Here is a 12854-nt window from a genome sequence, read left to right as displayed (position 1 = left end):
TTTTTAACTAAATGTTTTCCTCTTCACATACCTAAAGAGGTTTTTACTGTGCTGCTTTATATTCTTGGCTAGCTTACCTTCGTACCTCATCTTTTCTCCCCGGATTGTCTTTTTAGTTATTTTCTGTTGTTCTTTAAACATTACCCAATCCTCTTGCTTCCCGCTCATCTTTGCTACGTTGTACTTCTCTTTTATTTTTATACTGGCCCTGACGTTCCTTGTCAGCCACGGTCGCCCCTTACTCCCCTTGGAATCTTTCTTCCTCCTAGGAATGAACTGATCCTGCACCTTCTGTATTATTCCTAGAAATACCTGCTATTTTTGTTCCACTGTCATCCCTACTAGTGGATCTTTCCAGTCAACATTGGCCAGCACCTCCCTCATGGCCCCATAGTCCCCTTTATTCAACTGTAACACTGACACCTCCGATCTACCCTTCTCCCTCTCCAATTGTAGATTAAACCCGACCATATTATGGTCACTACCTCCTAATGGCTCATTAACCTCAAGTTACTTTATCAAATCCGGTTCATTACATAACACTAAATCCAGAATTGCCTTCTCCCTGGTAGGCTCCAATACAAGCTGCTCTAAGAATCCATCACGAAGGCACTCTACAAAGTCCCTTTCTTGGGGTCCAGTACAAACCTGATTTTTCCAGTATACCTGCATGATGAAATCTCCCATAACAGCCACAGCATTACAGGGTGGGAGATTGCAACCTTCACGTGGTCCGCCCTGTTTCGATGTAATCAACCTGGCGTACACAATCAAGAAAGATCAAATAGAACAAGTTGTCCTCCAACTTTAGGCTGTGCACGCCATACGCAAGAAGAAGAAGAAGACCTTTGCCAATTTTAACTTCTGATTCAACTTGCACCCTATGTCCAGGCCTCTGTTTGGGGGCTTGTAGATAAATCCCATTAGGGTATTTTTACCCTTACAAATCCTTAGTTCTATCCATACTGACTCCACATCTGTTTCAATGTCACCCCTTGCAAGGGACTGAATTTGATTCCTCACCAACAGAGTTACCCCACCCCCTCTACCCACCTGTCTGTCTTTTCAATAGGAGGTATACCCTTGAATATTCAGTTCCCAGCCCTGGCCCTCTTACAACCATGTCTCTGTAATTCCCACAGCATCATACTTGCCAATTTCTAACTGAGCCTCAAGCTCATCCACTTTATTTCTTATACTTCGCGCATTCATATACAACACTTTGACCTCCGTATTCACGTTCCCCCTCGGACCGCTCGCAATTGGCCCTGACCTTAGTCTTTTATCCCTTCTCGAACTTTCCTTCCCAATAATTTGAGAATCATTTGTAATTTTTCCAGTACTCGCTTCCCCTTCAACTCCATCTTTATACTCCCAATTTGTCAATCATCCCTCCCCCCACTATTTAGTTTAAACCTAGACGTGTAGCCCTAGCAAACCTGCCTGCCTGAATGTCGGTTCCCCTCCAATTAAGGTGTAACCCATCCCTTTTGTACAGGTCACCCTTACCCCAATTCGACAAGTTTTGATATATACAGTGCCCTCCATAACGTTTGAGACAAAGACCCATCATTTATTTATTTGTCTCTGTACTCCACAATTTGAGATTTGTCATAGGAAAAAATCATGTGGTTAAAGTGCATATTGTCAGATTTTAATAAAGGCCATTTTTATACATTTTGGTTTCACCATGTAGAAATTACAGCAGTGTTTATACCTAGTCCCCCCCCTCCCCCCCCCATTTCAGGGCACCATAATATTTATGACACGTGTAATTGCTCGGGTGTGTTTAAATGCCTCCTTAATGGAGGTAGAAGAGAGCTTTCCTCCAACCTTTCCATCACCTTTGGAAACTTTTATTGCTTTTTATCAACATGAGGTCCAAAGTTGTGCCAATGAAAGTCAAATAAGCCATTATGAGACTGAGAAACAAGAATAACAGTTTGAGACATCAGCCAAACCTCCGGCTTACCAAAATCAACTGTTTGCAACATCATTAAGAAGAAAGAGAGCAATGGTGAGCTTACTAATCACAAAGGGACTGGCAGGCCAAGGAACACTTCCACAGCTGATGACAGAAGAATTCTCTATAATAAAGAAAAATCCCCAAACACCTATCCGACAGATCAGAAACATTCTTCAGGAGTAGGATGTGGATTTGTCAATGACCACTGCCCACAGAAGACTTCATGAACATAAATACAGAGGCTACACTGCAAGATGCAAACCACTGGTTAGCTGTAAAAAATAAGATGGCCAGGTTACAGTTTGCCAAGAAGTACTTAAGAGCAACCACAGTTCTGAACAAAGGTCTTGTGGACAGATGAGACGAAGATTAACTCGTATCAGAGTGATGGCAAGAGCAAAGTATGGAGGAGAGAAGGAACTGCCCAAAGCATTCCACCTCGTCTATGAAACACAGTGGTGGGGGTGTTATGGCCTGGGCATGTATGGCTGCCGAAGCTACTCTCTCACTTATCTTCATTGATGATACAACTGCTGATGGTAGTAGCATAATGAATTCTGAAGTGTATGGAAACATCCTATCTGCTCAAGTTCAAACAAATGCCTCAAAACTCATTGGCCAGCGATTCATTCTATAGCAAGACAATGATCGCAAACATACTGCTGAAGCAACAAAGGAGTTTTTCAAATCTAAAAGATGGTCAATTCTTGAGTGGCCAAGTCAATCACCCGATCTGAATCCAATTGAGCATGCCTTTTATACGCTGAAGAGAAAACTGAAGGGGAGTAGTCCCCAAAACAAGCATAAGCTAGAGATGGCTGCCATACAGGCCTTTTTGTATTACAAAGCTCAAATTGTGGAGTACACAGGCAAATAAATGAATGATGGGTCTTTGTCCAAAACATTATGGAGGGCACTGTAACTTCATGCAGAGGTTGGTGAATCGTGCTTAATTATTTTGCCAACCTAGGCTGTGAAGGTTCTAACAATGAAATGAATAGATTTTAGTTATTTAAGGAAATCAAGGGATTTGGGATAGTTTGGAGAAATGTCATTGAGGTAGAAGAGAGCCATGGACTTGACACAGCAGACTTGAGGGCCCTATCACTTGTGTTTGTTGATGAGCATGAGAGGAAATCAAAACTGTTCTATTGTCCCCTTTATCAGAAAAAAAAACTCTGATAGATGGTTTAATGTTAATAAATTTTGTGTCAATTTGAACATATACATGAGCATGTTATCATTTTTCTTTGACTAAAATTGATTCTTTTTTTTAAATAATATTATTTCCTGCAGGTTGACATGTGCTGTGGCAATGCCTTTTTACTCGGCTAGTTTAATCGAAACTGTGCAGGTAAATTGTCAGTGTTTTAACTTGTTTCATATTGATGGGCATGAAGTGTTTTGTTTGCAAGTAATTTCCCAGTGATCAAGTAGGTGTGTTACAAAACTTACCTTCAGCTTTTGAGGAGGGGGGGGGGGGGGGGGCGGGGTTAAAACGGGGTTTTTTCCCGACCTGGTCCTGAATTATATTTTGTTGGAGTGCAAGATTTTGCTAAAGAATTGTTCCTACGGCCGTTCTGTGTGTTTTTAAAAAAATTCACCCGGCAAGTTAATCGCTGGAATAATTTTAAAAGCGGCTTTGGAAGCCGTCAATGCCGACAACTGGGACGGATTGTATGGAGGACCAGGTAAAATTATTTTTATGTACAAAAATGTTTCTTAAGATGTATTTAATTCACATTTTAAGTTGCAAAACGGTGATTTTTCCCCCCGAAGAACCAGCAGTGTATTTGTTGCAGATATGGGGGTATAAATTCACCGCACCTCAACGTTCTAAATGGTCCCGTTCCAGAAAATCCCACTCGCAAGCTGATTTAAATGGCCATTAATTTTCAGATATTAAACATTAAATTCCTTTCATTTGGCCTATAAACCCATGACAATGAGATTTAAAAATTATGTTATATTCTGAATTATTGTGTGAATGTTATTTGGACACTTAGGCTATTTAAAAATGTTAATCTATTAAGAAATGGATAGATGTTTAGATCTAGTAATTGAATTTTGTAATTAGCTACAATTAGGTAACTGACCAATTATAAGCTTTAATTTCAAGTCATCTAAGTAAGATTGTTTCATATTTGTTTCAGAATGCTTCAAACTATAATAACTGAAAATGTCTTTCAGTTCTCTTAAATTTTAAGAAAGTTATTGGCCTTTAAATGTTCTCAATGAAAAAGCAATAGGGAACAAGATGCCAATTTCCGAGTATGAAAATGGCCATAACTTTTTTAATACTGAAGATATGAAAGCAAATTAGGTGTCAAATTAAACTTATTTGTATGCTTTATCTGATGGGATAAATTAAAGACTTGATTTTTAAAATCTCAAAATTTTGTAACATTGCTAGATCAATACTAAGTAACATTTGGAAACTTGATGAATGATATCAGTAATTTATTGCTCACTGTTGGATAGAGGGCAAGGCACCAAAAGATTACAGTGCAAATTATCTAGATTTACTTTATTAATAATCAAACAAAAGCAAACGATGAATTTTTAATTGAATGATTCGTAGCATTGTAAATTCTATTTTAATCTCGGGTTTTATTATAATTTTCATGTTTTCCAGTGGTAATTTTTTAACGCATTTTAAAATCTAAGCTAAAATTGGAAAATTGTATTAATTGATCAAGTGGATTTTTGCAGGAAAGAGCCATGATGTCTGAATAAGATAAATTAGAGAAGCAGTTGACTCTTCGCTTATTCGTAAAATGTTATTTTTCAGTAACAAAGTTCAGACTTTTGAACTGGTGTGGGCTTTTAAATTTTCCCAGTGTGGTATCAATTTTCCTTTATCTCTAAATCTATACTTGCATTTGCAGAGCACTCTTGAAGGTGTTATAAGTTAACTAAACATTTTTTTCTTTTAGTTAACCTGTTTCTTGTTGATATATCTTGTTCAGTCTTATGCCTGTACCGTGCCAATTTTATTTCTGTTCCACATTCACTCCAAATTCATCTTTGCATCAGTTGTTTGTTCGTATCTATTGTGGATTGCCTTGCATTTACCTTATCTGAGTCAAGCTTTGTAATAGGTATTTTAGTCTCTCCCGCTAAACTTGGCACCTTGTTTCATCTCTGTCATCCAGGAGTCCCTGCTCCCAAATTATAAATTCCATACCAGAACAATATTAGTCCAGGTTTCTCCTACCTAGGAATTGTCACAGATATGTAAAGCCTGCATTCCGAGCCATTTATTCATTCCCTTTCTTAACTCCCTAAGTTTATTCATATGCACATACTTTTATATGTCCCATTCTTTAATTTCCTCCTTAGCTCCTGAAACTAACTGCATGACGCACATCTTTCCTTTCTTTGCCTGAGGCTGCCCCTCCCGACACATTGATATTTACACCCATTAATTAAGAACTTTCACTTTGTCATAGAGGGGATGCCTAAATTTATGGATCATTTCCAAATGGCTCTCCCAAGTTGTCATTGCCATGGCTATTATTCAGCTTTAAATATGACTGACTGTCACTTGTTAGATTTCTGACTTCCTTACAGATTCTAGAAACCTGAAATAAAATCAAAAAATGCTGGAGACACACGGCAGTTCTGGCCCATCTGTAGAAGGATAAATCAAATCTGTTTTAGATCAAAGACCTTTTGTCAGAATGAAGTATTTGACAAATAATTTTGAAACCGCGATGTTGATTCGGTTTCTGCTTCTACAGTTGCCTCTCATCCTGACTGTTTCCAACAATTTGTATTTTTATATATTTTTTAGCTGCACCAAAACCTCTCAGCCACCAGTGTGGCCTGGTGTGACTTTTTGCCGATCTTAAACTTAACTTTGAGTAACTGGAAGCATTCCCTTCACGCATGCTGATCCAAGCCATGTAGAGCGTACTGGAGATTGCACTTGATTCTAAATTGAAACGGGAGTCTCAGATATAGCAATTTTTCAACTTATTTCACTGTGACATAGTTTCCATGATTCCATTGTGTTCTGTTCTGATCAAATAAACCTTCTATTATGGAAAATTGAGATAAAAACAATTGTATCCCGGGGGCTAGGGGCTAGGGGCTAGAGAATTTCAGACCCGTAACATCAAAGTAACTTTTTCCACTAGATTTTCAAAAACAAAGGTCTTTTTAATAGCAGTGTTTATTTTTGTTACTGCAAGCTAAAAATAGTAAAGACTGTCTGTTACATTGTTCAATAAAGTATCATTGCACAGGAGTCAATGGAAGCAATTGCTTGCCAATTTCAATGCGTACTTACAGTGAAACTAATTAAGTCAGTCAATTTTATTCATCACATGCACCCGAAGGTGCAGTGAAATTTGCCAGCAGCGATAAACTTAAAAAGAACACACAATACACAATTGAATTTAACATGAACACCCACCACTGAATTCTTCACTGTGTTGGGGCCGGGGAAGCTGCGACGCGATGGGGCGGAGGGTGATCTATCCACTGTATCAATATGGAAACCCTCAACTCAGGATATTTCGAACCAACTTTTTTATGACCCTGGTGAGGCCTGGGAAGGAGCAACAAGACGATACAGGCCAGTTTAGGATCCCCATCGAGATGACAAAACCTGACGTGAAAAATTACCTACAGGACATAGACAGTGTCCCAGTGGCTGCAGTTAGGACCAGAATACAATATTGTACTAACAAGAAGAGAAATCATACGAATCAGAAGGTGAAGTGGCCTGATTATAAAGTTGCCTATGTTCAGTTAGCTGAAGGTCAGACTTTCAATTTTCCAAACATTTTTCCCAAGAAGGATCAAACCGCTGAATCAGGCTCTCTGGAAGAAATCCAAAATAAGTTCTTGGCAGAAGATAAACAGAAACAGAAAGCAGACCCACGGCGAGGGGGTGTCACTGAATGGTTTGGACTTTGAGACGCACTTCTTTGGAAGTTGAGATATTTTTCAGAAGAATTATCATTCAGATACTGTTCATCATGAGCGGTAACTTTGTAGACATTATACATTTTGATAACTATTGCTCACCAACTTTCCAGTGATTTGTGTCCATTACTTATAAAGCAGCGGTGTAGTGCTCTGTTACGTAATGGCTGCGAGTCAGTTTTGATGTCCATTAATTGAAAATCCAGTTCAATATGCTGACCATAAGAGCAGAATTAGGCCATTCAGCCCATCACGTCTGCTCCGCCATTCGACCATGGCTGATCTATTTTTCCCTGTCAATCCCATTCACCCGTAATCTTTGACGCCCTTACTAATCAAGAACCTATCAATCTCTGCTTTAAAAATACCCAATGAATTGGCCTCCACAGCCGTTATTAGTATTACTGAAGGTAGCTCATGTATGGGTGCTAAACTGAATGTGTACGTAAGTTAATATATCCTGCACCCGACAGTTTATGCTAATTTTTAAGAGGGCAGACTTGATGTTTGTTGGGGGTTGGAGAGAAGGTACGTGGAAAATAAATTTAATTATTTGAAGACCAACTGCCAAGGAATTTATTGAGTTACTTTTGTAAACTTTTTTTTGAGAGAAAATCAAATGCAAGTGTATCTGGGCAAAAAAAACCAAAAAAACTTCACTGTGTTGGAAGGCAACAAAGTTCAGCCAGACCTACTCCTTTGCTTACCCGTGGTCGCGGCCATAAACCATCCATAGTTACCGTCAGGAACGGCCCGATGTACAGGCCCTCTCGTCGGGATGATCGAAACTCCGACGTCGGGACAGTCGAACATACTCCGCACTTTCCTACCGGATTCAGGATGTTATAGGTCGGCAGTCGGAGCTGTTCTCCGGCAATCCCCAGCAAGGGATCCCAGGCTCCAGATGGTAAATACACGCCTGCGGCTAGAAACCGCAGACCACAGCTCCCATGGTGCCAAAGTCAATAGGCCACCTGGCGACTCCCGGCAAGGGTTCGCCCACTCCGCGATGGAAAGTCCACGCTGTGCCTGCTACCGATGCTCCGGGCCCGACTCCGTGCTGTTAGGCCACGAGGAAGGCAACATGGAAAAAGTCACCTCTCCATCGAGGAGGCGACCGAAAGCGGATGCCCCCTTCCCTGCCACCCCCCACGCCAAGAGACACCTAAACTAACATTAGGCACACAAAAAAAAAAGTCTAAATAACGAACACGCTGGTGGAGGGCGCCAAAGGTATCTTGATTACTCAGGGGGATTACATGGAAACAGCCTGGATACTTTTTTTCCCCCAGGATAACTGTTTTTCTAGTTAAATTCCAAAGTAGCTTTTATGTGGCACGTTAGATCCCAATTAAAATTGTGTTGCATCCAATTCAGCCTGTGAATTCGGCCTGTGAATTAGACTCCTTGGGGTGCAGCACCGTCCTTCCCGGCCGATAGGTGGCAGCACTGACCCTCCTAGCCAGTATGGGGCAGCATCGTCCTTCCCAGCCCATAGAGGGCAGCACTGTCCCTCCTGGCCTGTAGTAGGCAGCATTGTCCCACCTTTAGGCCTGTAGGGGGCAGTGCTCTCCCTCCTCCTGCCAGTCTGTAAGGGGCAGCACTGTCCCTCCTCCTCCCACATTGTAGGGGGCAGCACTGTCCCTCCTCTCGGCCTGTAGGAGGAAGCACTGACCCTCCCGGCAAAGATCTTAGAGCAGAGCAAGATGGGTTACTCTCACGCAAACGCATAGTACGCTCATGGGCAGATTCATGGATGATTGTAGGACCCATTTTAGCAACCAGTCCCCGCCATCTTGTTCCGCCATCTTGCTTCCGGCCAAAGATTGGATCTTTGTTTCCGCAACGGGGAGAGGGGGTGCGCGGCCCGGGGAGAGGGGGTGCGCGGCCCGGGGAGAGGGAGTGTGCGGCCCGAGGCAGCCCGGGGCAGTGGGGCATAGGAGGGGAGACATTGTAGGGTGGGGGCAGGCGAGGGAGTGCCGGGGGGGGGGGGGGGGGGGGGGGGGAGATTTGTGGGGCGGGATAAGGCCTAGTGTGTGTGAAGTTGCGGGGAGGTTTACAATGTTTCTTATTTAATGTCCCTTGTCTAGTCTGGAAAAAAAGTTCATTATTGGATCGGAAGAAATATAATTGTGTGTGTTATATGATTATATACATTTATATCACATTCATGTATGTGTGTTTATAAACATTTTATTCTTTAACAAGAATGAACAGAATTATGAACTAACAGAATTATGAATCTAACCCTATATCACACACACAAACTGTTGCCCCGCAACATTGATTACACTGCGAGTCGGGTCAGGTAGGCTCCGGTTACTAAAATAGGCGGGGAAAAATGCCCAGGATCCCCTCCGTAGCGTACTACACGTCAGCCCATTGTATTTCGCAGGAGTGGCTTATCTTGCTCTGCTCTAAGATCTTTGCTTTCCGGCCTGTCGGGGGCAGCACTGCCTCCTCCCAGCCCGTAGGGGGCACTACTGACCCTCCTGGCCTTTAGGGATCAGTCCTGTCCCTGCTTTTCAAGAGAGTTAAGCCCCTGTCCCGCTTTCCCGAGTTACCAATTCTCCCGAGTTTTCCCCTTGATTCAAACTCGGAGAATTATGGTAAAAGCCAGCCATAGGTACTCGGGACTATTTTTTTTACTCGTGGACATTTTTCAACATGCTGAAAAAAGTCCCGACTTACCTGATGCCTCGAGTACCTACGGCTGGCATCACGAGCCGCTATGGACTCGCTACGGACATTCTCCGTGTTTGAAGCAAGGGGAAAACTTGGGAGAATTCGTGAGTAACTTGGGAAAGTGGGACGGGCTTAAGATTTAGTTTTTTAGGCTAAGGGACTCGAGGGATATGGGGATGAAGCCGGAACGGCATTGATTGTGGATGATCAGCCATGATCATATTGAAGGGCCGAATGGCCTACTGCTGCACCTATTTTCTATGCTTATTGTCATATGTAACTCAGTACAGGCACTCCCCGGCTTGCATGATAGGTGAATTATGCAAACTCTCACTTAAGTAAATAATTTACAATGGATGAATGATCTGAATAACCTGTGTTATTGCAACAGGAAGATGGCGAGGGTTTCCCATCAGCTTCATAGATTTTAAAAAGAGGCCACTGTGGGTATGATACTGGGAAGGCGAGCGAGAACGGGGAAGGGGGTCGTTGGCAATTCCCAGCCGTTGCACAAGTTGTGAGCCTTTCACCAGCTGCCACACTGTTTTGTTAACTGAGCTGGTGTTGCGGCTCACATTGTAGGCCCTGTCTTACAGTGGCAGACTACCAACACTAACAGGATATGCTTGTTCACCATGGGGCCTCCCTCCCCTCTCACCAATTGCCACTCCTTCCTGTTGGCCGTCGCTTTGTTTGCTCCTTCCTCCACAACCGCCACCACCTCTTTCTCCCCCAGAGTCACCGACATCTTCCTCCTTGGCGAAGGGGGTGACTGTGTGCAGGGGAGCGGACAAAGCGACAGTCGACAGGGTGAAACAGCAGCTGGTGAAAGGGGAATGAGCCCTGGTAACCGATGCACCCTGGCAGTGGCCATAGCCTGAATAAAATGCTCTCAGCCAGGGGCTTCCACACTCGCCGAAACAACAGCCACGTAAACCAGATGGAGTGGCAGCTGGAGAAGAAGGGCTCACTGGTGCAGACCAGCAGCTTCAGAGCCTAGTTTTAAGATGAAGCAACACAAAGTACTGCAGTAACTCAGCATACTGATCAGTTTGAAGAAGGACCTGACCCAAAACCTCACCTGTCCATGTTCTCCAGAGATGCTGCATGACCTTTCATGTGATTCCGACTTGGCTAAAATATGACTTGCGTAAGGGTTTTTGGAACGTAACCTTGGCATACGTGGGGGAGTGTCTGTACAGTGAAATCCTCCTTTTACACATAGTTCAGTGATAATCCTGTTATACATTAGGCACAATCAATCTACGTGTGTAAGACAAGTGAGATTGCAGTGAGTCCATAAAGAAGAGTCACCATGTTTTAGGTACCATCTTGCACCCTTCAAGTACAAAATTTGGGGGAGGGAAATAGTATTAGTTTGGTCATAAATGTAATCAATTGAAAATAAATGTTACTTTGAAATCATTTGAAAACAATGTACCCTCATTTTATAGCAGTTTGGGTAACAGAAATTCACCCTTTTGGAATTCACGAATCACTACCAAAAATTTAAGATACAGAATAAAAATTTGCGAAAACTTTTGAGTAAAGAAATCAACAAAATAAACACAAAATACCCCCCAAAAAGTGTCAATTTTTGTCAACAATTTGAATCATAGAAAATGACAACGTGGACGGTTTTCTCGGAGCACAGCTCATTCATAACACAGGTATACTGTATGGTACATTTAAAAAGCCGATAACATTGTCTATTATAATTCCAGAGCGAGATTATTCGAGACAATCCAGGAATATTTGATTGCGTGAAGGAAGGTGTATGCAGACTGGTGGGAATGGGTGTCCCACACAGCAAGCGCCTGCTTCCTCTTGGAGTCTTAATCTTTCCAACTGTCTTGCATGGAGTGCTCCATTACATCATCAGTGCCATCATTCAGAAGTTAATTCTATTTTTTCTACGGAGGAAGGCATCACATCAGTGCCCAGCTGATGCTTCCAGTTCCATACAGACTGTGCTGGACGCTTATTTCCCTGAACTTTTTGCTGCTTTTGTTGCTAATCTTTGTGCTGATGTTATAGTTTATCCATTGGAAACTGTACTTCACCGCCTTCACATTCAAGGAACACGCACCATCATTGATAACACAGACCATGGATATGAAGTTCTTCCTATTAACACCCAGTATGAAGGAATGAAAGACTGCATTAATGTAATCAAGAAAGTAGAAGGCATATTTGGCTTCTATAAGGGTTTTGGGGCAGTTCTTGTCCAGTACACATTGCATGCTGCTGTACTGCAGATTACTAGAATAATATATTCGACATGGTTGCAAAATACCACTTAATCCAGGAGTTTAAGATGTCATTGGTAAATAACCAATAGTCATGAAGAACAAGTTATTAATTTCCTATGGTGTATGTTAGAAGCACTAATAAAATGCACTCTGTAACTATTTAAACTACTGAGTTGTTAAATCTAGTTTTAAAAATAAGTATTTGTAAAATTGTAAAGCTGCCCATGATTTATGACTTTTAATGTCCTTTTAATTTAGATTCCTGCCATTCCCCATGATTCTCTTTTTGAAGTATCATTTTCTCCCACAATGCAGTATCCATCCAAATCAGAATAAGCCAAAAGGAATGATAAACATATTCTCTATTACTTAACATGAAAATAACTGATAGAGCTGTTTCCTTTGTAATTTTTGATAAGCATCTTTACTTTTATTGGCACACCTTCTGCATGGAATAGATTTTTCATGTCTCCTTGCCTCATTTATTTCATGGAAGAATGTCACAATGTGGACAAACCGAATTCTTCATCCCTAGTGAATTTATCTGCTGAAAACTATTAAATGGCAAGAAAAGGAGAATCATAATTTGGCTTAATGTTTAGTTAAAGTTAGAGTGCTTTATTACTGCAGTGTTGTAATTTACTAATTTTGACTGGCTTTGCCTTATTGGATTTCTTTATTTCCAGGTATCAAGAATGTGGCTTTTTTGTATATAATAATTATCTTTATCATTGTACAAACCATAATATGATGAATGAAAGTTAACGCGTTCTTTGAGTTCCATTTGTGATCTGGATACAAATGAACATACTTCCTATTTTTTCATGGTGAATGCTTGCCAGTTTAGTCAACTAAGTATATCAATTTAAAAAAAGATAGTGCTGGAATAATTCAACAGATCAGGCAGCATCTCTGGAGAACATAGATAGGTGATGTTTTGGCTGGAGACACTTCTTCAGACTGATGGTGATTAGGGGAGGACGGAGCCTATCCAGTAACAGGTAGATACAGATGAG

General features: G+C 41.5%; 2 protein-coding genes across 2 annotated transcripts in view; both read left to right on the top strand.

Moving 5' to 3' along the window:
* Window positions 1–12006, top strand: part of slc25a46 (solute carrier family 25 member 46) — a 46210-nt gene extending 34204 nt beyond the window's left edge. The window contains 2 exon segments of the mRNA XM_055633214.1: window positions 3263–3320; window positions 11311–12006. Of these exon segments, the coding sequence (XP_055489189.1) occupies window positions 3263–3320; window positions 11311–11889 (637 nt within the window). The 3' untranslated portion in view covers window positions 11890–12006.
* Window positions 6062–7545, top strand: LOC129695844 (39S ribosomal protein L23, mitochondrial-like). The gene has a single exon (XM_055633215.1). The coding sequence runs from the start codon at window positions 6431–6433 to the stop codon at window positions 6890–6892; it is 462 nt and encodes a 153-aa protein (XP_055489190.1). The 5' UTR covers window positions 6062–6430; the 3' UTR covers window positions 6893–7545.
* Window positions 12007–12854: the final 848 nt, after the last annotated feature.

This window comes from Leucoraja erinacea, chromosome 3 (assembly GCF_028641065.1).
Source record: "Leucoraja erinacea ecotype New England chromosome 3, Leri_hhj_1, whole genome shotgun sequence".
Classification (NCBI taxonomy): domain Eukaryota; kingdom Metazoa; phylum Chordata; class Chondrichthyes; order Rajiformes; family Rajidae; genus Leucoraja; species Leucoraja erinaceus.
The sequence above is the reverse complement of the archived record's forward strand: the minus strand, read 5'-3'. Positions and strand labels throughout refer to the sequence as shown.